This window comes from Arvicanthis niloticus, chromosome 6, assembly GCF_011762505.2.
Source record: "Arvicanthis niloticus isolate mArvNil1 chromosome 6, mArvNil1.pat.X, whole genome shotgun sequence".
Taxonomy (NCBI): Eukaryota; Metazoa; Chordata; class Mammalia; order Rodentia; family Muridae; genus Arvicanthis; species Arvicanthis niloticus.
Window position 1 is genome coordinate 18412264 of NC_047663.1, and position 25254 is coordinate 18437517.

The window sequence follows — 25254 nt, forward strand, 5'->3', positions numbered from 1 at the left end:
GTCATACCCGGCCTCTTCTGTCACATCCAGCTAATGACCCTGTGGAGGGTAATGTGGGTTACATCATAAAGAAAAGGCTCCCTTTGTGACACTGGACACTCAGCCAACTGAGATATAGGTCAGCTAGATACATTTAGAGCAGCCACTTTGGAAGGCTGTTGCCAGGGGCTCAGTAGCATCAGCCCTGTTTTGTTTCTATGGGAAAGACGGCAAATGGTAGAAGCAGAGACAGGAGCCAGTACACTGATGAGGGTTGCACCATGGGAAGTCAAATCCCCTGCACATGTTAATTGGTGTCTCAGTTATAGTTATCTGTGAACCTGACTCCTAACTCACTATACTATAAGCTTACCTTAAACTGACACTCTGTGACACTTGATGTTATTGTGCTGACTGGGTGGGGAGAAGGAGCTGCTGGCAGGACACAAGGTCTGTAAGCTCTGAAAAGGCCCAGAGTGTACTGACATGTGCTTAGGACATAGTGCCCCTGTGGTTTGTAAAACAGCCTCTTGCAGTCTTCGGCATCCTTCTTGACTTGTGGGTAGCAGGATTAGTGTAGATGGCAGTTGTGACACCACACGGCTCAGGGCATGTGGACAGCGACATGCCAGCACTCACCGAAGCCCCTTTCTGCTTCTTGTCCATAAATGTTTTATGTTCAAATGATGTTATATTTCAGATAGGGTTTCACTACATAGACCAGAGTAGACTGGCCTCTTAGAGATCCACCTGCTTCTGCCTCCCATGCTCAGCCAGGCTATGAATACCTTTTGAAAAATGTAAAATCCTACAGTTTCTCAGTGTCCTGGTTTTACACTGAGTTAATTATACCTCTATGAAGTGCTCTCTGGCAAAGCGAAGCCAGAAGTTCTGGGTTTTCTGCAGGTTGGTCAATGAACAGTTTTGGGCATGAGATTTTTTTTTCTTATGAATTAAAGTATCATTTGCCATTAGACAAATGTATTATTATTCAGTATACATAGTGAAATGAAAATTTTTAAACGTTAATTTAGTTTTTAAAATATTTATGGAAGGAGAATAATTTTAAATGATTGTTTAGAGGAAAAAGTAAAACTTAAATTGCAAAAACTTTGAAGGACACCTGGGTATCATTTCGATATAGAATTGCGCTAAAGAATGAGCAGTTCTTTACATGTGAGCACAGGGGCATCCGGGGCATTTTATCTGTTGGATGAGCATACAGCAATTTTGACTTTTTCTCTTCTGGAATATACTTTTATGAATTTGTGGAACTACCACTAAAGTTGGAATATAATGTTAGTATTTCCTAAGTTAATTTATTTATAGATTTAATCTAATTCTAATTAATGCTTGGATTTGTTTTCTTTCTTCCTTGGTGTGTATGTGAGCGTGAAGAGCGTGTGTTTGTGAGGGTGACCGTGACGTGCATGCCAGAGGTCACGGTTGGTGTCCTATTCTATTACTCTTCCCTTTATTTTTAAGACAAACTTTCTCAGTGTACCCATGGTTGCCATTTGGTTAGACCTGTGGGTAACAAGCCCCTAGGATCTGCCTGTCTCTGCCCACCTAGCTCTGGGGTTTCAGGTGCATACCATGGGCCACCTTTTACATGGGTGCTGGAGATCAATATTTACAATTATATATTAATAGACTTAATTACAAAGCATATTTATAAACCAATAAAAGAAACACATAGGAGACATATGAAATAATAAGAAAAAAATTAGCAATGATAAAAATATATATTTTTGGTTGTGAGCCTAGTCTTACTGAGCCATCTCTTCCACTCAAAAGTATATAATTTATAAAATACACCAGTGTTTTTGGTAATTAGAAAAATGTTATTTAGAAGGAGAAAAATCAGTTCCATTAAAACCAAAGAACCAAGCACACACAGAAAGACAGTAGCATTGATTGGTCACATTGATAATTAGTTTTTAATGTCTTTTATATTCCTTATTTGTGAGAATATACCAAAATAGGCACAGTCAATGCACTGTGGAATCCTAAACTCATTACAAAAGGGTTTTTTTTTTTTTTCCTGAAAGTGCTGAGGATGTAACCCTAGACTTATCTCCAGCACTAAAAAATAGCAAAAACAAAATTTTGTAGAAAAACATTTGATGTTCATTTTAAGATCTTTAGAATAGTCAATGTACCTTTTAACCTAACAGTTGTGTTAGGAAGTAATTATGTATTTTGTCAAGGATTTAGGTAAAAAAAATTTTATTGCAGCCAAATATATAATTATAAATAATTAAATATCTAACAGAAAGGAACCAGAGTACGGGGATCGAGAGAGCTACTAATAATCATATTGTTGTTCTGGAAGAGGAAATGAAATAATAACTAGACTGGAAAAACAAGCTGGCTAGGACACTGCAGAGTAACACTCGGAGCTCCGTTTGGTTCGCTGCCTTTAATGCTTGTGAGCTTTCTGTTTTCACATATTTTTCCAGATTTCCTCTAATTATGTTAATTTGCAATTAGAGTGGGAGATCTTGGAGTACCCAGCCCTAAAAGCCTTTATCAAACCCCGCCCTCAGGTGTCAGGGAGCTATAGGGAAGAGAGGCAGAAAGAGCTTAAGAGCCACTGGTATCGAATAGTTCTAAGGGAAGGAACCTCTTCCCAACACAGTAGGACTGGTGCACATGGATTCAGAGACCCTAGCAGCATGCACAAGACTACTCACGTTCAAACCAAATAAAACTGCAACCAGGAGAGAAGAAAGCAGCTCACAGAGTCCCACCCCTAAACGAGAAGTTATTTGCAGTTGATACCAGCTGGGAAGGAATACATCAGTTTTTTGCAGTGGACTGTCACTGGATACAGCAGCCACCCTGCAGAGCAGGCCCCATGTGCAAGAGTTGCAAGAGTGGTTAGTTTAACACAAAATGGATCCCATGGCGTGTGTGTGTGTGTGTGTGTGTGTGTGTGTGTGTGTGTAGTTTTTGTCTTGGCATTTTTGCCTTATTAGGTTTGTTGTTGTTGTTAGATTGTCTTCACTTGTTTTTTTAGTATTGTTTTTGTTTAGAGAGAGAGAGAGAGAGAGAGAGAATGTGAAGTCGGATGGATAGAAAGGTGGAAAGGATCTTGGTGGAATTGGGGGAGGGGAAAGAACATGATCAAAATATTTTACAGGAAGGCGAATTTAATACATAAAAGCAAAATATTTCATTTAAAAAAACAATTAAAAGCAAATAACTATTTGAACTGTTTCAAAGAACAGTAAGTGTTCAAGAAAAGACAAGGTGTGATGAGCTCCCATTTTCTTAACTTAAGGTTTTTATTGATTATTTTGAAATTTCACATAATGTACCCCAGTCACATATACTGCCCAGTCCTCCCAGATCCACCCCCCACCCTTGGGATCTCCCCAAAAACAAAAGAAACAAAAAATACCAAGTCCAATTTGTGTTGCTCATGCACTGACTGGAGCATGGTCAAACTCCCAGTGGCCAGCCCCTTCAAAATAACTGAGACATCACCACCCGGAAAGAGCCATACATTTCAGCATACTTACACAGTTTTTGAGAGTTCTCTTCAATGACTCCCTCTTTAGCCTGTTTCTTTTTGGGGAGTAGAGGTGGGGGAAGAGGTGGAAGAGAGGTTGTCACAGAAGCCTTCTATGCCTCTCATTCTCAACTATGAGTCTGCAGTCATTGATACCAATGAAAAGACGTGTCCTTGCCCTCTATAGCCAGCAGCCGCAAGGATCATAGACTTCTGCATGGTTTCTGGCTACAGCACAGATCACAGATGTCCCCATGGCCTTTGGTGGTAACATGGGCCATGGACATCAACACAATCCCCAACAGCAGCAGAACGGAGAACACCAACATGGCCTCATGTAGCAGCATGGACCACACACAGAAACATTGCCTTCGGTGATAACACAAACCACAGGCATCAACATGGCCCCTAGCAGGAGCGTAGACCATGGACCTCCACACAGCCTAGGGCCACAACATAAACCACAGATGTAAACAGGGATGCAGATGACCACACAGACCACTGTCATCTCCATAGTTTTCGATAGTAACATGGAACCATGGACATCAACACTGCCTTTGGCTGCAGTACCGTCCATAGACACCATCATGGCTCTTGGCAGCAGTACAGGCCGCGGACATCCACATTATGTATCCACAGATACATAATGGCCTGCCGTGGCAGCTTGAGTCACAGACATCCCCATGGCTTCAGAGGGCAGCACAGACCACAGGCATCCCCATGGACTTCGGTGCTGACACAGGTCACAGCTGCCCATGTCACTTCCATTTTTTTTTTTTTTTTTGTCACTGGGTCTGTGGTTTTGCTGTTCTCCCCTGCACACATGGCTCTGTTCCACCATTTTTCCTTCCAATTTCATGAGTCTACTTTTAAAAAGTGTTTTCCATAGGACTTGCCCTTCTCTTTCTGGGGGTTCTGCAGGCTCTTCAGACCACACCCCACCCCACCCCACTGCTGCCTGACCTGCCCTCAGAGCCTCTGTGGGTCTCTCAGGCTCTTCGGAGCTGCTCCAGTCCCATCACAGCCATGCTTCAGGTTTTCATCCTCAATGGCAATAACGAGCTCACCTATCTGGTTCTGCAGCACTCATAGAGTAGATGTTGGTGTGGACTGACTCTCTGGATCTGGTTCAGGGTGGCAGTTGAGTCGGTCAGCCTGTGAGCAGCTGGTCTTCCTGTACAGTGGGTCAAGTTCCCATTTTTTTTTAAAGTGTAGAAATCTATAGAGGCTAACTAGATAATTCCGTGGGTAAAGAACACTAGTGCTCACCTGGTGAAAGGAGAGATGCAATTCCCACAAGTTGTCCTCTGACCTCTACACATGAGCCCTGACTCAGGTATATGTACACACACACTATAAATAACTGTAAATTTAAAAAATAGAAATATAATATTAATAGCATTTATATTTAGGTGATAAGGGTAGTTTTTAACTTTATTTTAAATTGTTTTAAACTTTTGCTAAGTTAACACATTTTTTAAGGTAAGAATACATCTCTTAATTTAATTTATTATTATTTGGGTTTGTGTGTGTGTGTGCGTGGATATTGGGGGACTGACCTCTTTTGGGGAGCCGCCTTCCATCATAGATTCCAGGGATCTAACTCAGGTCACTAGGCTTGATCTATCGTGCATCCCTAAACCTCTCTTTTATAATTGTGTATGTATGTATTTGTATGTTTGTGTATGTATGCATAAGCATCTGTATGACTATGGATATGTATGGACTGTAACATGTGGGTGGAGGTTAAAGGAAAACCTGTGGGAATCAATTCTTATGCTGTGTGAGTCCCAGGTATTGAACTCAGGTCATCAGGCTTGGTGGCAAGTGCCTTTACCTGCTAAGCCATTTCAGTGGCCCATTTCTCTTTGAAAGAACGTATTTTTATAGTCTGGTTGTGCTTTCACACACCTTTTGTCCCAGCACTCAGGGGATAAAGGCAGGTGGATTTCTGTTCCAGGCCAGCCAAGGCTACATAGAAAGACTGTCTCAAACAATACACACATGCCCCTCAAAAAGGATTGTATTTTTATCAGAGATTAATGAATTCTAATTATACCTAATCCTTAGGTTCACTATGCTCATCTCTTAATTTATATTATTTATATAATTTCATATTTAGGTTATATTCAATCTATTCTGTTTTATTATTCCTTGTTGTTTGTCTTGGTGTTAAACATAGAAAGTAAAAGAATAGCTGGGCAGTGGTGACATACGTCCTTAATCCCAGCACTTGGGAGGTAGAGGCAGGTAGATTTCTGAGTTCGAGGCCAGCCTGGTCTACAGAGTGAGTTCCAGGACAGCCAGGGCTACACAGAGAAACCCTGTCTCAAAAAACAAAAAAAAAAGTAAAAAAAAATTATGATTGACATCAATTAAGTCTATATTTCACAACAGTAGAGAGGATTTTGATCATCCCTCAAATGAAGAACTGTTGCATGTTTGATACGTCAGTTACCCTCTCTGATCATTACACGCTCTGTGCACACATTATAATGTCTCTGCACTCCATAATAACCATGTGGTTACTGTCTTGAGTTTTCTAGCTCACACACTTTGCCCCTCATGGGAAGCGTAATTACTAAATATAAATTGCTAGAAAGCCCATGTTAATTTAAGTTAATAAATTACTAGCTATTTTGCAATTCCAGTATCTTTGAGAGGACAACATCCATGATTTAATTTACACTCATCTATATTTATCAGTCAAAATACAGCAAAACCAACCTGTAGAATGTTTCGCTTTGCATTTCTTGATTAGTTTGTTTACTGATGCATTCAGCTTGTGACCTTTAGCAGAATTTCCTTCCTTCCTAGCTCGGTGCTAACAGTGGCTTGCACATCATCATCTTTGATGAAATTGATGCCATCTGCAAGCAGAGAGGGAGCATGGCTGGCAGCACTGGAGTGCACGACACTGTTGTCAACCAGCTGCTGTCCAAGATTGATGGTGTGGAGCAGCTGAACAACATCCTCGTTATTGGTATGTCTGAAGTAAAGGATACGCAGTGTGTGCAGTGCTTCAGGCCTGAGCTGCTGTCTCCCAGAAGGCTGTAACTGTTGTATATCCTGAGCTGCTGGGTAGGATGCTCCTTAGAAAGGAAAAACATGACTGCTTCTTATGGACATGGAAACTGCTGCATACAGAAGAGGGTAGACCAGGAGCTGGAGTGACCATCCTGCTCTCTTTCAGTCACGTACTTACTCCTAAAGTTTGCTTTTTAGATAGAGATTTCACTGCCAAGTCTTTCCATGTTTTCTACCAGGTAAAAAACAAATGCTGTTCTTAGTTTTTAGTGCTGCTTGGTTTGTGTTTGACTTTTGTAAAAGGTCCTTAGGGAGGTTACTATTTTTTACATCGACTGAAAGTATATTTTATCTTACTTTTGAACTCTTGACTTTTGCTCACTGCTCTTAATATCTCCACTCAGGAATGACCAATAGACCAGACTTGATAGACGAGGCTCTCCTTCGACCTGGAAGACTAGAAGTTAAAATGGAGATAGGTAAGTAAAGTAGGTCACAGGTGTGCATGCATGCATGTGTATGTGCACATGTATGAGTGTGTGTGTATGCACGAGCACGTGTATGTACGTGCCTGTGTGTGTCCTTGCACACCTGGCTTCAGAGTTTATTAATGAGAGCAACCGCATATTAAAGAACAAAAGTTGTACGATTGTGACCATGTCTTCCGACAGATTCCCAAGACTAGGAAAATGTCTGTTTTTGTCTCATCAGGCTTGCCAGATGAGAAGGGTCGACTACAGATCCTTCATATCCACACAGCAAGGATGAGAGGGCACCAGTTACTGTCTGCAGATGTGGACATTAAGGAACTGGCTGTGGAGACTAAGAATTTCAGTGGTGCTGAGCTGGAGGGCCTGGTGCGAGCAGCGCAGTCCACAGCCATGAACAGACACATAAAGGTCAGGAAACTCAATGGACAGACAAGAGCATATGCATGGCCTGTGTGGGCCATGGCACCATCTTTACCACATGAGCCAAGGAGAGCTTACTCCTTGAAGAACAAACAATGCCTGCCCTGTGGTGGTCACCAGCTTATTTGCCTTTGGTCACTACCTCCTGGCAGACATGGTTTTGAAGATTGTTGTTTTTGACCTTTGCACTGTCTTAACTTATAAGAAGCTTTGTCTTCTGCTTCCAGGAGCTGTCTCATGCAGCAAACACTGGATATCTGGTACTTTTTAAGTTTTGGGCTAGTCATGCAAGATGAATCTTGGCCTTTTTCCTCAAGGGGTTCAGAGTCAGGAAAATGAACTAGTACAAAGTGTTGGGGCGGTTCTGAATTTTTTTGTTTCTTTATTTGTGTTTGTGCTGCTGAGGACTAAACTCAGGGCTTAATGCATGTTCTGCAAGCACTCTACCACTGGGCTGCAGCCTGGCCCTTTTGATTATTTTTATGTTGGTCTTGCTACTTTGCACAAACAGGCCTTGAATGTGCTATGTATTACAGGTACGCTTTGAGCTTGTGATGCTCCTGCCTCAGATTCCTGTGTAGCTGGAATCACAGGCATATACCACCATGCTTGGCTTAGTACAATCATATAATATATACTATGGTAAGAATACTTTCGAGGGACCTTTTATTTGGGTCAGTGGAGTTTGGGTTATTTCTCATGCTGCACTTGTCCCTGTAATTCCATAGCTCCCAAGCTTCCATCTCATCCATGACAGGGCCTGTCTTCTAACTTTCTGACTCATATAATAATTCTACTTGGATGCTTTCTCAGATCTCAAATGTAAGATCCAACAAACCACCTTTCCTCTTGCTTCTGTTTCTTTTTATGCCAGCATCCTAGGTTAAGATTGCAGCATCATCTCTGATGCACATTTCTGTGTCCTACATCAGGTCACCTGTTCATTCTGTTGGTTCTGTCCCAGAGCAATGCATTTCCACTGTTATGGCCATCACCTACTTCCTGTACACTAATTATTTTTTGCTTAAACCTTTCCTGATTCTCCCTTTCATAATGCTGTGCTTTCTTCCTTCCTAAAGTAGTCACACAGCATGTGGGATACCTCTGGTTGAGTTGACTTTGACTCCAAATAGTTTATCAGGCTGGTGTGGTGCTCACTGGGTAAAAGTGTGTAGTGTGCAAGCCTTGTGACCTGAGCTGATCACCAGACCTGTGTGAAGGCAGGTGAGGACCAACTCCACAAAGTTCATATGCACTGTCAAAATGGTGCCCTCCCCATGTCTCTCTCTCTCTCTCTCTCTCTCTCTCTCTCTCTCTCTCTCTCTCTCTCTCACACACACACACACACACACACACACACACACACACACATACACACACACACACACACAAATAAATGATAAATTCTAAAACAATATAAATACAACAAGCAATGGTGACATATACCTTTAATCCCAGCAATCAGAATACAGAGACAGGCAGATCTCTGGTTCGAGGCCAGCATAGTCTAGAGTAAGATTCAGGACAGCCAGGGCTGTCTGTCCCAAAAAAACAAACCACCACCAACAACAACAAAATTGGTTTATTACTGACCTGTTGATACAGGCTATAGCCCAGTAGTTGGCATCTGAGGGGAAAAGTTTGCTTTAAGTTTAAAGACTGCCTGGGGTACAGATAAACCAGACCAGCCAGGGTCCCATAGCAAGATTCTGTTCAAACACCCTACACACACACACACACACACACACACACAGAGAGAGAGAGAGAGAGAGAGAGAGAGAGAGAGAGAGAGAGAGAGAGAGAGAGAGAGAGAGAGTGATTTAGTATCTGATACATGCTATAAACTGTACAGGGAGTGAAAGCTGTAACTTCACAGAGTGTAATTGCCTACTGATAATCAGCATACATCCACCTCAAAAATAGAAAGCAATAGTAACTCGTGATACAGGAAGAGACAAGGTGTCCTCAGTGTGGTTGACTCTGGGAGAGAAGCCTTCACAAAGGTATCATCCAGAAGGACACCGGTAGCTCTTGGTGTATAAAGGGGACATCAGCAGAGGCACAGGGACACAAATAGAGGGGTGGGCTAGAGTAACTTCATATTGCTTCAGCGTGGATGTTAGAGGCGGGGTGCTTGAGAGGTAGTGTTGGGGAAAGCTGAGAGACCAAAGCTGAGGACAAGCACAAAGAGCCTTTCATTCTTTGTGGAGAAGTGCAGACTCTTCCCGTGGGTAGTGTTAAACCCTTGGAGAGTTTCGAGAACAGTAGTGACAAGAGTGTTAAAACAGAAGATCTCTCTGGCAGCTGTGCCAAGTGGGAGTGGGGTTAGTGACAGGGGACAAGAGAAGGGGGACTGTTCTAACAGATCAGGCAGGAAGTAACTGCCAGAGGGAAGTTGAGCATGTCTTTGTTCTTTGGGGGCTTCCTGTCATTGGTTCTAGACAGCACCTGATCAAACCCAGCCACCACTAGTTCTCTGAAGAAAGTTAGGCATACACAGCCTTTATCCATCTGTATTTATGCAACAGTTGCAGAGATTATTGTGCAGCAGACTATGTGGCCTATAAAGGCTATACAGATGTTTGCTGATCAATATTCTAACCTTTAGGTCCACATCTTATTCATCTTGGACTATCCCACAGTTCCTGTAAACACTGAGCACATAGTACATGTAGTTTTTAAATTTTTTATTAAATTTATCCATTTATTTGTGTGGGGGGGGGTGGGCAGTAAGTGACTTAACTTGCTGAGTCATCTCACAGCCCATGCATATTTTGAAAAGCAATAAACCTACATATGTATTTTTTTTTTAAAGATGTATTTATTTTACTTATATGAGTACACTGTAGCTGTCTTCAGACACACCAGAAGAGTGCATCGGTTCTCATTACAGATGGCTGTGAGCCACCATGTGGTTGCTGGAAATTGAACTCTAGAAGAGCAGTCAGTGCTCTTAACCACTGAGCCATCTCTCCAGCCCCCATATGTATTATTTTTAAATTGTTCATTTATTACTGAATGTATGAGAGAGGGAGAGGTTTGCAGTGTACACACATGCCAGGCACTTGTGTGGAGGTCAGAGGGCAACCCTGCAGGAATTGGCTTTCTTCCACCTTTGTGTGGACTCAGGGAGTCTTAGAGTCTCCGGGCCTGCACATCAGGCACCTTTACTGGCCAAGCCATCAGCCCGAGAGACAGATTCCTCATCCAACTATCCCTGGTCCTAATTTCCTACATAGCCTCAGTGACTCTTTCAGCCCATGTTCCCCAAAGGGTTTTTAAACAGTAAAGATAGGAAGAGGATATAGTATTGGGCCCTGGGTAGAATGGATCCATTCATCTATGAAGGGCCTGTTTGCTTTTTTTTTTTTTTCCATTCTTTTTCCTTGACATAAACAGTGTTAATAAGGGGCCAGTGAGACAACTCAGTTGGTAAAGGTGCTTGCTGCCAAGCCTGACAACCTGAGTTCTCTCTCAGGACCCACCTGGTAGAAGGGAAGAAGTAATTCTAAGTTGTCCTCTGACCTCCACAGGCACATAGTGTCAGGCATGCCCCAGCCCACACGTACAGCATCCATGCATGCATGCACACACTGCATTGTTGTTGTTGTTGTTGTTGTTGTTGTTGTTGTTGTTAGAAACAGTGCTTTTCTGTGTAGCTCTGGCTGTCCTGGAACTCACTCTGTAGACCAGGTTGGCCTCCAACTCGGAGATCTACCTGCCTCCCCCTCCAAAGTGCCACCCAGCATACTAATAATAAGCTTAAGAAATAAAATTTAAAAGTTGGTTAGAACTTTAAAACATTTACAGTATTCAGCAAGTCATTATGATATTCTATCTTCAGGACACACACACAAAAATGTTGGCTTTATTTCTATTTTCTTTTCAAAATATTTGGGCCAAAGCAAAGACTGAGCTAGGTCGACAAGAGGGACCCTCCTGGTGGACAGTGGTTTTATGTTTTCTGTAACAAGCAGGAAGCATAGTCATGAACTACCTGGTGTTTGTGTCCTTGTATACTTGAACCTGTGTTGCTGGTCAACTAAAACTCATGTGACATTTGGTTGTTTTTATGTTGAGAGGAATTTCTGCTTCAGATAAAGAAGATTCGTAACTCAGGTTTCTTCCCTGGGCTGTGTTGGTGAACTTCAGTAAAATGGCTTCTTTTCTCGAGACCTTTTAGCTGATTATAGTCGCCCCCCCCCCCCTTAATTTCAGAGGAATGATGAGAGCCCAGAAAGGTCAGGTTTAGAAGGTTACAAAGCGTAAGGGTGATCACTGATATTTGCTGGTGTTGAAATACAAGCTTATGAGTTTGTGTCTCAGCTGGAAGGTGTCTGTTTCTGTATTGATCAGCTGGCACAAATAAAATGCAGAAAATAGCTTGTCAGCTCAACCCAATGGGGGAAGGAGTTTTTGAATGAGTAGAAGTTTAGAATTGTTGATTTTTAAAAGTAAAATTGTATTAATGTTGATAAAATAGTAACTGTTAGCTAGGAAAAGCTCAGCATTTATTCTAATGAACAAGAAGGAGTAATTTAGTGCTAGAATATTGTTTCCTGTTAGGTAACTTTAATAATTAATTCTTGAAGTGCCTGAAAATAGCTTATTCTCCTCCCTCAACTCATAGCCATTTTAATTCATTTATAGCCTTCTGTTGTTGACTTCTTCTGTGTAGCCCTAACTATCTTCACTGTGTAGTCCAGGCTAGCTTAGGACTCTCTCCTCCTGCCCCAGCTTCCCAAGTGTTGGGATTACACATAATAAGACACAATGTCTGACTTAAATTTTTTAAAAAAAATTATATTTGACATAAAACAATAAGCCATATTTATAGACTAGATTCTAATACATGTGTGCAATGTATAATGAGCAACTGGACTAAATGGCATACTTCTGCTCTGGGTTTGGGGACTTTCAACATCTCTGCACTAGCAGTTCTGAAATAAACACTGGCTGTTGCCAGCCTTGGTAAACATCCTCTCCATACCTTTATACCCATAGCCCTTGGTAGTCCATTATCTTTGTGATTTTTGGCGAAGTCGAAGTAGACCAGGCTGGCCTCAAACTCCAGAGCCTCCTGCCTCAGTCTTTGTAGCTGCTGGATCCCGGTGGGCCCTGGCCTCAGGCTTAGCTGAGTCATGCCTCGGGGCCTTGTTAGTGCGTAAGAGAGGGCTCTTAGAAAGCCAGCCCTCCAGATTCCTGCTTGGAGATGAGAATGTTCCCTCCAACACATGTCCTTCCTTACCCGGGGCCCTTGCCGGAGCCTACAGCAAGTTGGTTAGGCCTTCAGCATCCTAAACTGAGATTGGTAACATCTTTTCTTTATAAAGCCAGTCTGTCAGGTATTAAGGATTCGAGGATGCCAGACGTATAGGAGAAATGAGAAAAGCTCTCACAGTCCTCCCCTCCCCACCCCCTAGAGTCAACCAGTGTTTGGGATATACCCTTGTTGTTTGCTTTCTCTGACTTTATATTCATAGACACACATGCTTTATAGAAAGGGGCGTAAGTATAATTGTACTGAGATTCGCATTTTTCATTTTCCAGTATATCTTGGGCCCCATTTCATGTCAGTACTTGTAAAGTCCCTACATTATTTTGTACTGATGCACAAGCAGTCTAGAATTCTGACACACAAAAAGCAAGATAGATTGAACTGGGCATGGTAGTGAAGAAGATTAAGATAGAAGTTGGGGGATGGGATGCACACACCTTTAATCCCAGCACTTGGGAGGCAGAGGTAGGCAGATCGCTTGAGTTTGAGGTCAGCCTGGACTACAGAGTGAATTCCAGGACAGCCAGGGCTACACAATGAAACCCTGTCTCAAAACAGAACAACAACAACAAAAAAAAGCCAGAATAAAAAAAAAAATGAAGTTCCATCTGGGCCAGGAGTGTGAGGCCAGAGGACGTGGACATGTTATCTCATGGGTTATTTTTAGTTTTTTGGGCACTCGATAATATAATGAATGAATGTGCCGGTAATTTACTTACCATTGAATGATTTCTGGTTGTTGCTACTGTAAAATACTGTTGGAACAGTGCTTACCCTTACATCCTTACGTAATAAGGGAGGCATTTTCTAGACTGGCTATCTAGATGTGTTTGTGAATACTGGTCTCATTGTCTCCTGGTTCTAGTACAGCCAGTGAGAACAATCACACCAATCCAGCTCCAGGTTTGCAGGCTTGTTTTTGTCTCAGAAAGACTCTGGGACTTCATCTCATCTCTGACGTTCAGTGGGTTTGCACCAGGGTGTCTAGACAGTCTGGATTTCTTCCTATTGATCCTGATCAGCACTCACTGAACTGCAGACACACCTTTCTTCGGCTCTGGAGGCTCTCCCCTCCCCTTTTGTTGCTGCTTCTGTATTAATGGGTCTGTCTGTCCTCTGCTCCTAAGACTTCAGGTTAGTAGCCAGTTTTCCACGGTTTTCATCTTTCTTACTGCCTCGGCCACTTGTTGGGATTTGGGACTGAAAAGGAAATAAATACATATGTTCTGTTTGCCGCCTTGATCCAGTTTCCTGACAACATAGTTCTTTTTATCCCTCAAGGCTGAGTTTTTCTTTTTAAATGTCCTTATTTTTTTTTTTTAAGTCTCATCAGTCTGTCCCTAAAGGAACATGACTCATATTTTATAATATCAATGGAAGGTTGATATGCGTTTCACATAGTTTTGTTCTATAGTCACCTTTTTTTTAAGATGCTTTAAAAAAAAAAAAAGCCATGATATCGATTTTAAAATGATGAAACTTGCTTGCTTTGTGCTATTGGGAGTGAGCCCAGTCACATAAAAGAAAAAAAAAAAAAAGTTACTATCTTAATCACTCATCAGGTCCAGGCAGCTCCGAGAGCTGATAGAGGCCTCGACGCTCCTCCAGATGTGCGAGTGTCAGCTCCAGGTGCAGTGAGCAGACTGTTTGGAGCTGGCACGTAGGCTCTTGAGTACCAGTCCAAGTTTTAGGTTCGTACTCTCCTGCAATAACTCTGTGCCAGAATCATCTGTGGCACTTTCTAACACTAGAGGTGCCTACCACCGCACTGTTCAACACCCTGCAGGGTGGGGCTGGCCTCCGCAGGTCCGAAAGGACTCTAGAGGGCATCCAAGGCTGGACACCATTGTCTCCTGAGTGTCTCTTTGTTGTGTTAAAATAGATGTAACCTTAACCGCTTCAACAGTACACTTTAGTGACATTAAACACATTTATAATGTGCAGCCATCTCTACTTCAGACCTCTTTTCATCTTGTAAGTCTGAAACTTTGTATCCACTTAAAAAGTAACCCTCTAGTCTCATCTCCTGCAAGCCAAGATAACCACTGCTCTACTTTCCATAAGACTTTGAGAACCCTAAAGATGTCATTCAAGTTGGGTCATGCAGTGTTTGTCTTTTTGTGACTGGCTTGCCTTCATCAACAGTGTCTACAAGGTCATCCATGTTGTGTGATATTCAGATTTCCTTCTTTCTAAGGGTGGCCATGCCATGGCTGTGTCTATTCCCCTGTTGATGGACAACTGGGCTCCTTCCTCACCTTCACTGCCTTGTTCCATGCTCCTGTGTGAACATGGCTGTAAAATTCCTAAGCCTCAGTTTCTGCTCCCTGGAATAGATATCAAAGGAGTCATTGTTAGATCATAAGGCAATCCCTTAGTTTTCTGTCTTTGCTTTTCTTCCTCCCTTCCCCTTTTCCTTTTCCTTTTCCTGAGACAGGGTCTCTCTGTGTACCCTCAGCTGTCCTAGAACTCCCTCTGTAGACCAGGCTGGCCTTGGACTCAGATTACCTGCCCCTGCCTCCCGAGTTCTGGGATTAAAGAGATACACCACCATGGCTGGCCTCAGTCCTAATTTCTGTGAGAGCTTTCAAGTTTTACATCCCTACCAACAGCTTAAGGGTTCCAGTTTCTCTAAATCTTTGCCATTGCTTATTTTCTGTGTTTTTTGTTCAGTTGGGTTTGTTTTGTTGTAGCTGTTCTTTAAGTTCGAGGTGAAATTTCATTCTGTTTTTGGTTATTTGGGGGTTTTGAAACAGGGTGTTGATTTGTATCCTAATACTGGCCTTGAACTCACCACCTTCATGCCTCAGTTTTCTGAGCACTGGCATGCACCACACTTGGCTTTGGAGTTCTCTGAGAACTAGTGGTGTCAGCCATCTTGTCATGTGCTCTTGGGCGTTCACAGGGTCTAGAAAGGCTCTGCAGGATACTCTGATGTTAGCCAGTGTTGGACACCACTGTCTCCATTCCTTGGAGAAATGTCTGTTCAAGTACCTAGTTCTTGTTGTCGGGTTTTAGAAGCTTTATGTATTCTAGCCATTAATCCCTTTAACATATATGATTTGCAGACATCTGAGAATTTGATCTATGAAAATGTCCTTTGTACTCTTCTTTCTTAAGCTGGAAATACTGCTACATTTTCTTCAACTCTCATGTTTTGTTTTATTTCTTCCAGGCCAGCACAAAAGTAGAAGTAGACATGGAGAAGGCAGAGAGCCTGCAGGTGACAAGAGGGGACTTCCTTGCTTCTCTGGAGAACGATATCAAACCAGTAAGTGTGCCCGTCGAGCAGGGTGTGGCCCCACAGAGCGATGGCTACTGTTATCAAGGAGGGAAAGCACCAATTGGCCTTCTGACATATGGGCTGTCATCTGTGGTTTCGTAACTAAGAGAATCTTACTGTAGACATGTCAGTGGAACACTGATGGCTGGTAGTGGACCAATATTTACCCCAATACTTCCTGTGGTAGAGAGCTTATTATGAGTTTTGAGACTTTCTGGGTTTTGTTTGTTTGTTTGTTTGTTTGTTTGTTTGTTTTCCAAGACAGGGTTTCTCTGTGTAGCCCCAACTGTCCTGGGACTCGCCCTGCAGACCAGGCTGGCCTCCAGCTCAGATCAGCCTGCCTCTGCCTCCACAAAGCAGAGCTATTTCCTTGGGCTGACTGAGCTCCCTACCACTGGGGTGCATCTCAGCCCTCAACTTGGTTCTTCTCCAAAGTTTTTAGGGTTATATCTGATTTTATTGCCACTTTTTATTCAAGTCTTTGGGGAATGAGACAGTTTTTTAAATTCTTGGTCAAAAATCATTTATTTCAAATGTCTTTGAAGAGACCATGACAAGGAATGGGTCATGTGACCCAAACAACACAGTGACAGAGACACCAAGAAATGAGATAGTTTAGTTTCAATACTTGATGATCAAAATGCTTCAAATTGCCCTTTACCTCAATAGGCATTTGGCACAAACCAAGAGGATTATGCAAGTTACATTATGAATGGAATCATCAAGTGGGGTGACCCCGTGACCCGAGTTCTAGATGACGGGGAGCTGCTGGTCCAGCAGACGAAAAACAGTGACCGTACACCACTGGTTAGCGTCCTTCTAGAAGGTAAGAAGAATGAGATGACAGACTTAAAAGGTTTAGAAGATACAGAACAGGAAGCATTTGTTTTTAAAAGTTATTTAGTAGGCTTCAGAGAGGTAAGTGCTTTTCCATTCTAAACTTTGTTTGTGATCTGCAAATAATATCCTAGCCTGTGTATCTATATTGGGACAGATTAAAATTAGGAGAGTAGAATGTCTCTGACAAGTGACAGTAACTAGCTTTCTTGCAGGAATAGATTTCTCTAGTACTTAATAGATTGATACTGCACAGCTCCTCGCAGGAACTATTGATGTGGACACAGAGACATCCCAGCATCAGGCCAGTCACAGAAAAGACTTGTAAAGAAATACTGTTGGGCAGATGTGTTGCACACCTTTAATCCCAGCATTGGGAGGCAGAGGCAGGTGGATCTCTCAGTTTAAAACTAGCCTGGTCTACCCAGTGAGTTTCAGGATGGCTAGGGCTACACAGAGAAACCGAGTCTTGAAAAACAAACAAACAAACAAACATTTCTAATTTTCGCATGCACACGTAAAGGTGTGTGTGGGTGCCAGTCAGTTTGCCCAGGAGTGGTCAGAGGGAACCAGAGGGGTTGCTCAATTCAGTCCTTGACAACCAGTTCAGATTTTATCAAGGGAAAGGACATTCCATCCACAACCAGTTAGCTTAACATTAGTATGACAGCAGAGAAGTTCAGGGAGACCAGATGACAGGGATCCCAGCTCCCTTAAGGTCTAGAGGTGAAGGCTTCTAAAAGAAGCAAGTTAAGCCAAGAGCAAAAGGAGGAAGAGAAGCTGGCCAGGCCACAAGAACTGAGAAATATATTCTATGGAAAGGGAGCAGCATGTGAAGAGTCCCTTAGCAGGAGAGACCTACAAGCAGAAAGATGAGCGAAACTAGGTTTAAGTCGATGGGATGGCCATTGCCCTGCAAGTTTGGTGTCCCTGGCACTCACAGTAGGAAGAGAACTGTCTCACAGAGCTGTTCTCTGAACTCCACAGGCATACCACGGCATGCACATACACATATGCACATAGTAATGATAAATAATAATCATAAAGGTGAACTGTGTAGGAGACAGCTCCAGAACAAGCCTCAGAAGCTTAAAGAACTGTAGTATACAGGTCTAGGGATGTAACTTCCTAATTGTCAGCTACTTTGTTAGCACTTCACATGATCTGGCCCACCTAATCCTCATGTCAGGCCTGGGCGTGGAGATGCTATTTGCTTTGGGTTTTGATGGTGGTATTTGTTGTTGTTGTTATCATTACTAGTTTTTCTAGATGGCTGTCCTGGAACTCTACCCACCTGCCTCTCTCTGCCTTCCAAGTTCTGGATTAAAGGTGCATACCACCACACCTAGCCATAGATACTGTCTTTATTCCCATGTCATACGCAGGGAACCAGAAACTTAGAAATACTGGTTAGATTAAATATTGGCAGAGGGCCAGAGAAGTGGCTCAGTAGTTAAGAGTGGTTTCTGCTTTTGCAGACAACCTGAGTTCAGTTCCTAGCCCTGTTTGAGGCAGCTCACATCATCCGTTAACTGCAGCTCCAGAGGATCTGCCTCCCTCTTCTGGCCTTTTCTGACACACAGCGCACACACACACACACACACACACACACACACAGATACGTATAACACACACATAGATTTTTAAAAGAAAATAAATCTCTTAAAAAGATAAATATAAGTAAAGGTGTCAGACATGATGCCCGGCCTGGTAAATGGGGCTGTTTATCAAAGATCACTGGCAGAGAAACAGAAATTAGGAAGGAAGATCATGAACTCACTTGTGAGCAGTTAAATTGCAAGTTCCTGTAGGATAATGAGATTAGAAATGGCGACCAGCGTGTTTGATTTGCAGGTCTGAAGCTCACAGAAGCAGGCTGCCTGCCCCAGATCAGGATCTGCCCCAGCAGTTCCAGGAGTAGAAGCAGTCCTTAGAGAAAGGATGTGGCTGAGATACAGACAGAGCCTGGAACTTTCATCTGAGACTCGTTACCAGTTCAGGACTAAGTAGAGCAGGAAAAAGACAAGGGTGTCTGAGCAGGAATAGCCAAGGGGAGGAGGAAGGGAGAGTGCAGCTGTCAGGCAGTCAAGAAAGGCACTTCAGGACGGAGGAGCTGGATCAAATGCCCCAGAAAAATACCTGCCTGGTAGAGTTTGGGGACCTTGACGGGAGCCTGACCAGTGTGGGCAGAAGTGCTACTGTGGGTAAGCATAGGTAACAGATGTGAGGTCCAGCAGGCAGGGAGCTATCTCACTGTAAAGAGAAAAGAGAGAAAGGTCACTAATGTCTCATTCCAGAGAGGATGGCGAGGAAGGATGGATTGGTTGTAACTGGGAGGAGGGACATGCCCTCAAATATACGGGATGGGGGTTGTCTAAGTGCAGGTGACTTTATGGATTTGATTGCCTCTGTAAAAATGTATGGGTCTTCAGCACTATAGCCTCATGACATCTTTGCTTCACATAAATCAATGTGCTCCTGCACCCCAATATCATCTCAGAAAAGGAAAAAAAAGGGGAAAAAAAAACAGGTTTGTTAGAATTAGTGATACACATCCTGATATGCATTTGTATACATTTTTTTTTCTTTTCAGAAGCAAAATCCTTGTGTTCATGCTTAGTCAGAAGGTTGGGAGGTTAGGGGCATATGAGAAAGCATGAAGGCATGCGTCTCACCATGCTGGGGAGAGATGCTAAGCAGTTCATTACGTTTAGTTGCTAATAAATAAAAGGAAACATGTCTGCTGTGGAGCTGTCAGGAAATGTTAATGAGCAACTAGTTGAGACCTCAGTACCTTGTGGATAAAAGTTTAAACTTGTCTGATGCCCTGCACTCAGGTTGGCTTTCTTCCTCTGCCTGTCTTTTTATGCAGGCCCTCCTCACAGCGGGAAGACTGCCCTCGCTGCAAAGATCGCAGAGGAATCCAACTTCCCCTTCATCAAGATCTGCTCCCCTGATAAGATGATCGGCTTCTCTGAGACAGCCAAGTGTCAGGCCATGAAGAAGGTATCAAGATTTTGATGCTGTTTTAATTTCTAGTCTCAGATGAGTGTGTGCACATGTGTGCACGTGTATGTGTACCTGTGTACACACGTGTACAAAGCTGTGGCATAGAATTATCACCAGAATCTGAGAGCAAGTGGCAACTATTTCAGATTCTAAAACTTTGTTAATGCATTTTTGTTGAGGATTTCTTTGCTTTCCAAATATTACTGTTTTAGTATATATCAACATTAATTTTCACTTCTTTTTGTTGTTGTCTTTCGAGGCAGGGTTTCTTCGTGAACCCCTGGCTGTCCTGGAACTCTCTGTAGACCAGACTGGTCTTGAACTCACAGAGATCTGTCTACTTCAGCCTCCCGAGTACTGGGATTAAAGGCGTGTGCCACCACCAGCTGGCTCAATTTTCACTTCTTGTCCTTATTGGTTTGATTAAAGATCACTTGAGAGGGTCATGTGGAATGGAACAGATTCATTAGAGTTTTGTTTCTTTAGTTCTTTATCAATGTACAAACCAAACTGTTAAGCTTCGATTAAGTTGACTATAGTTGGGAAGAGAACAAATTGAAACATGGAAGCTTTTCCCAAGAACCCCGACATCTGTGTATAGAGAAGAGCCTCCTTACTTACCACCTCCTCACTCTTTGTTACCTCCGAGCCATTCGTGGAATTAGAGTGACACAGAGTAGCATTGGGATCATCTGGCCCACCTCACTTGCATCCTGGCAAGTACCAAGTCAGCCTTCTGCAGCAGCAGCTGACTGTGCTTAAAAGTCAGAGATGAGAACGCAGTGGCCGAACCTTCCCCTTGGAAACCAGTGCTGATAGTGACATTCTGATTTTGCATACTCTGCTTTGTCTTGTGTTGTTTTGTTCCAGTGAGTCTGCCACCTGACAGACAGGTACTCTACCTCTGAACTCTTTCCAGCCCCCTCCTACCCTTCAGGCTGATAGTTTCCTCTACAGACAAACCCCAAGCTACGAGTGTTGAAACTTGGAATCTGGAGTCACTGGACTTCATACCTTACAGAAACACAGGCTATATTTTCATTGCCTTAAACCATCCACTCCCATACCCGTCCACAAATAGTGTGTGCAGACAGAAAAGGACTCCATTGCTTTCCAGCTGCCAGCTCCTACCTCAGGAGTGCTCTGAGATGTGGGTGGATGGTCCTTGTTTTTAAGTACTTTAGGCTTCTGCAGATCAAAGCCACCTTGCTGAGTGTGAGATAGTATCATTTTTATTATTTTAATCTCTTGCAAATTGACTTGAGGGGGGGGAGGTAATATGTGCTGATTTTAGAGGCTTAAATGGTTAAATTAATGACTTAATAACTTATGATTTAATCTTTAAATTGCTGAAGCCTTTCAAGGTAGAGTTTTAGATGAGCAGAGTGCTAAGGAATATAAAACTAAAAGCCCGTCCCAGCTTATTCAAAATCGTTCTGATTCATGATTCACTCACCCGCCTGCATCAGCCATGCACACTTAAAATTAAAAAAGAAAATTCTGCCCCAGCAGATTAGTAATAATTCTACATTAGACTTTTAGTTTTCCTTGGACTGAGGGAAATATTATTTCCTGCAACTAAACTTTAAGACAGAGAAAATAATGAAGCATAGGCATCTTAGAAACATATAATATTAGAAATATTACAAAACTCTGCCAGCAAACAGTTTTCACATTATTACCTAATGGCAGGCCAGCTGAGGCCTGAGCGCTCACACCAGTCCAAACATTCTAGGTCTCCCAAGTTGATTTAAAAATGAAACATAAACAGCATCCATTCTCCAGTCCTCCGAGCCACCTCCCACACTCTTCTTGTCCCCTCAATTTTAATGTGAGAATGGGAAGGAGGTGATTTAACTTTCTTTTCAGACCACAGATAATTTGTAATGCTTTATTCTGAAACAAAACAGTTTTTTTCTTTATGTGTCCTCTCTCCACATAGCTTTTGTTAATAACAGACATAACGGGCTGGAGACAGTGAGTGGTTAAGAGCACTGGCTGCTCTTCCAGAGGACTCAGGTTCAATTCCCAGCACCCACATGGAGGCTCACAACTGTCTGTAATTCCAAGATCACCCTTACACAGACATACATGCAGGCAAAACACCAATGCACATTTAAAAAAAATAATAGAGAAAATACAAAAATGATAGATTAAAAAGGTAAAATAATCTGTGTCTGCACTTGTCCCTCCGTTCTTTGTTAAGGCTTGTCATATACACACACACATACACGCACTCACGCACTCAAACATGTTCACACACATGAACACTCACTCACACACACTCACATGCACTCACACACTGCAGTGAAAGAGCACATTGGAAATACTACTTTAAACTCAAGATATACTGGTGGTGCAGACCTTTAATCCCAGAACAAGGGAGGCAAAGGCAGGTGGATCTCTGTGATCTGTGAACCAGCCTGGTCTACAGAGTGAGATCTTGTCTCAAAAAAAGGAAAACTGTAAATAAATAAATAGCCATAAATAAATAAATTGAATGAAGGAATGAATGAATGAATGAAACATAACAACAGCCTCCCTTGGTACTATGAATGGCTGGGTAATGTGCATTTAAACAGTTCGTCTGGGAAGTTAAGAGAGCACACTGCACTTGCAGAGGACCCAAGTTCAGTCCCCAGCACCCGCATCGGGCTGCTCATACTTGCCTGTAACCCTGGCTTCAGCTTTAGGGGGACCTGGTGCTTCTGTCTTCCATAGGTACCTTCACTCACGTACCCGGATATATGCACATCATTTAAAAGTAATACAAATATTTTTTAAAATCACTTCTGTTTTAAATTGTTTTCCAGTTTTTTCACAGTTATAATAGTATTCTATAGAATTACCAAACTAGAGAGCTCACTGTGCCACAGTGAGCTTAGACTCTTCTTAGTTTGATTGACATCACATGACTGAGTTCTTGGGATTTAATGCAAATAGGCCCGAATTGGAATCTCATCTCTGCCACACTTGTGGTCTCTGTTACTGTGAGTAAATTATTTTTTCTAGAAGCCTGTAAGACTTTGTTTTTTCTTTATAATATGAAGGGTAATGTTTATTTAGAGCATGCTGGTGCATACCTGAATCCCAGCACTCTGTAGGCTGAGGCAGGAGAATTGCCATGTAAAGACAGTGTGTGATGGTTAATTTATTTAAAGTAAAATAGCATTTCTGGGACAGAATATGCACTTCAGTAAGTATGTTGGGCAATTTTACTTATTATTATACAGTTTCTGCTTATTTCTTTAGGGTAAATCTTAAAGATTCAAATTGCTAATATTCATTACTATTTTTATTATAAATCTTTATTTTTCAGATTATAATAAGTTTATACCATTTCCCCCTTCTATTTCCTCCCTCCAGGCCTTCCTATGTGCTCGCTCGCTCGCTCGCTCGCTCGCTCTCTGTCTCTCTCTCATAGCTTCTTTTTCTTTAATTGTTGGGGTGTGTGTGTGTGTGTCCCTATATATTCCTAACTGTATAAACACACCTGTTCAGTGTTACTTGTCTGTATGTTTTCAGGGCTGCTATCTAGTATTGGATAACCAGTTGGTGTGCTTTTCTGGGGAAGACCATCTCAACATTCCTTAGCTACCCATAGTCCTTCGTCTAGGGCTGAGGCCCATGAGCTGTCACCCTTGTTCAGGTCATGTTTAGATGTTTAGGTAGCCATGTTAGTGAGACTTGATGGGTTTAGCTTCTCTGACATTTCTAGGAGACACATTTTTTCCTAGGGGAAAGAGAAACTTTGTGAAGATTTCTTATGCATATCACTATCAAATCTTTTATGTAAAGATACTATTGATTTCCCATGGCCCGTCCTTTCAGAAAGTTCTGCTAATTTACAATTGAAAAGAATGAGTTTGTCTGCACTTTTGCCCCAACCTAATGTTGTTAAATTTCTGTCTCCCAGTTTGTTAGGTAAAAAGTTGGCATTCAGTTATTTCTTTAGCTACATTTTAATGACTGTCTTAATGACTCTGTTAGAGTACCTGCTTAGCACATGCAAGGCTTGGTGCTCTGTCTTTAGTGGTGTGTGTGTGTCCGTGGGTGAACACTGTGTATCCCCAAATGCTTTATAGTTATAATAGTTTACAAGTTCAGAAATAACGTAAGTTAACTTTATTAAATAGAATAGTCTGAATTAGTTCATTCAGTATTGTTATTACCATTTTATTACTCGGATCCAGTAGCAGATAGTTTTTATGAGAAAAGAGGGCCTTGATTATGCTATTACTTTTTCCCCAAAATGAATGCAAAAAAAAAAATACATGAAAATAGTCTATTCTCAATTAATTTAAATCTCACCTTATACTTCTGTTACCTTCTTCAGTAAATCCTTTCTGCATGGATAAACTCAGCACTGTCAAAGCATTTATGAAGTGTTATCCTCTTGTTCTGGTGGCTGGGGGCGTGCCATATGTTCCACTAAGATATTTGAAATATTTATAGATATTTCTGTTTTCTCCTATTTTGTGTTTGTTTCCCAAACTTTATTTTTTTCTAAAATTTTCATTCTTATATCCATTTTTATTTTGCATCTATGCTTCAAAAATCTATTTTACTGGCTGTTAATGACATCAAATGAAAAGAACATAGCAATAGAATTTGATTTTACCTAATTACCTAGTCATGGTGCTTCTGAGTACACATTTAGTACCAATATAAAATACACAAACTAGATATCACTAAATTTCTTAAACAAAATTAAATAATGTTTATGGACTTCTATTAATAATATACTTCTTATATTCAAAGGATTGAAAATGAACAGAAGAAAATTTCCTTCCCACTAGCTTTGTGAGAAAGAAATAATCTTCTGTGAATATCCTGCTATAAATCCACTGCAAACTGTAGTCTGCACAGAATAGTCATGGTGCTAATCCCCCTCCTCTCACGCTTTAGTTCGTACAAAGAGAAAGCTGGAAACTGGATCTCCTGACAGCAGTTACTAAGCAACAGAATTTGGATGTTTTGGGTTGACATCCTAATATATCGTGGAGCTGATTCAGTGGAGTTTGAGCATGCATCAGTTGAGCCGTGAGGCACTCCAGAAGTGTCCAAGGGTCCTGGTGGCTGTCCTCCTGCTTTGGGTGAACACACTGTCTTTTGCCGAGTATACAGAGGAAGAGCAGAGCTTTGAGGCCACGTGGCTTTTAGCCAGTGGAGCAGAGAGTACACCCTCTCTGTGTGTGGATCACGATAGTGAAAAATGTTAAGACTTTTTTCTGAAAAGCAGGGAGAACAAATAAGGGATTTTAAGGTCAATCCAAGAAGCTTTAGTGCTTTGCCGAAACTTGAGGTCCACTTCCTGTCAGAAGACAGCTGATGTTTGCTTGGTCTGCTCCCAAATTATTTTTAGAGACTAGAGATTATTACAGATAGTGCCAATTTAAATTTGCTCATCTAC

General features: G+C 42.0%; 1 protein-coding gene across 1 annotated transcript in view; it reads left to right on the top strand.

The window, feature by feature from the left end:
* Positions 1–25254, top strand: part of Nsf (N-ethylmaleimide sensitive factor, vesicle fusing ATPase) — a 134861-nt gene that overhangs the window by 77285 nt on the left and 32322 nt on the right. The window contains exons 10-15 of the mRNA XM_034505424.2: positions 6314–6479; positions 6928–7002; positions 7235–7422; positions 15888–15983; positions 16665–16821; positions 19705–19838. Of these exons, the coding sequence (XP_034361315.2) occupies positions 6314–6479; positions 6928–7002; positions 7235–7422; positions 15888–15983; positions 16665–16821; positions 19705–19838 (816 nt within the window). The remainder of the gene's footprint in view (positions 1–6313; positions 6480–6927; positions 7003–7234; positions 7423–15887; positions 15984–16664; positions 16822–19704; positions 19839–25254) is intronic.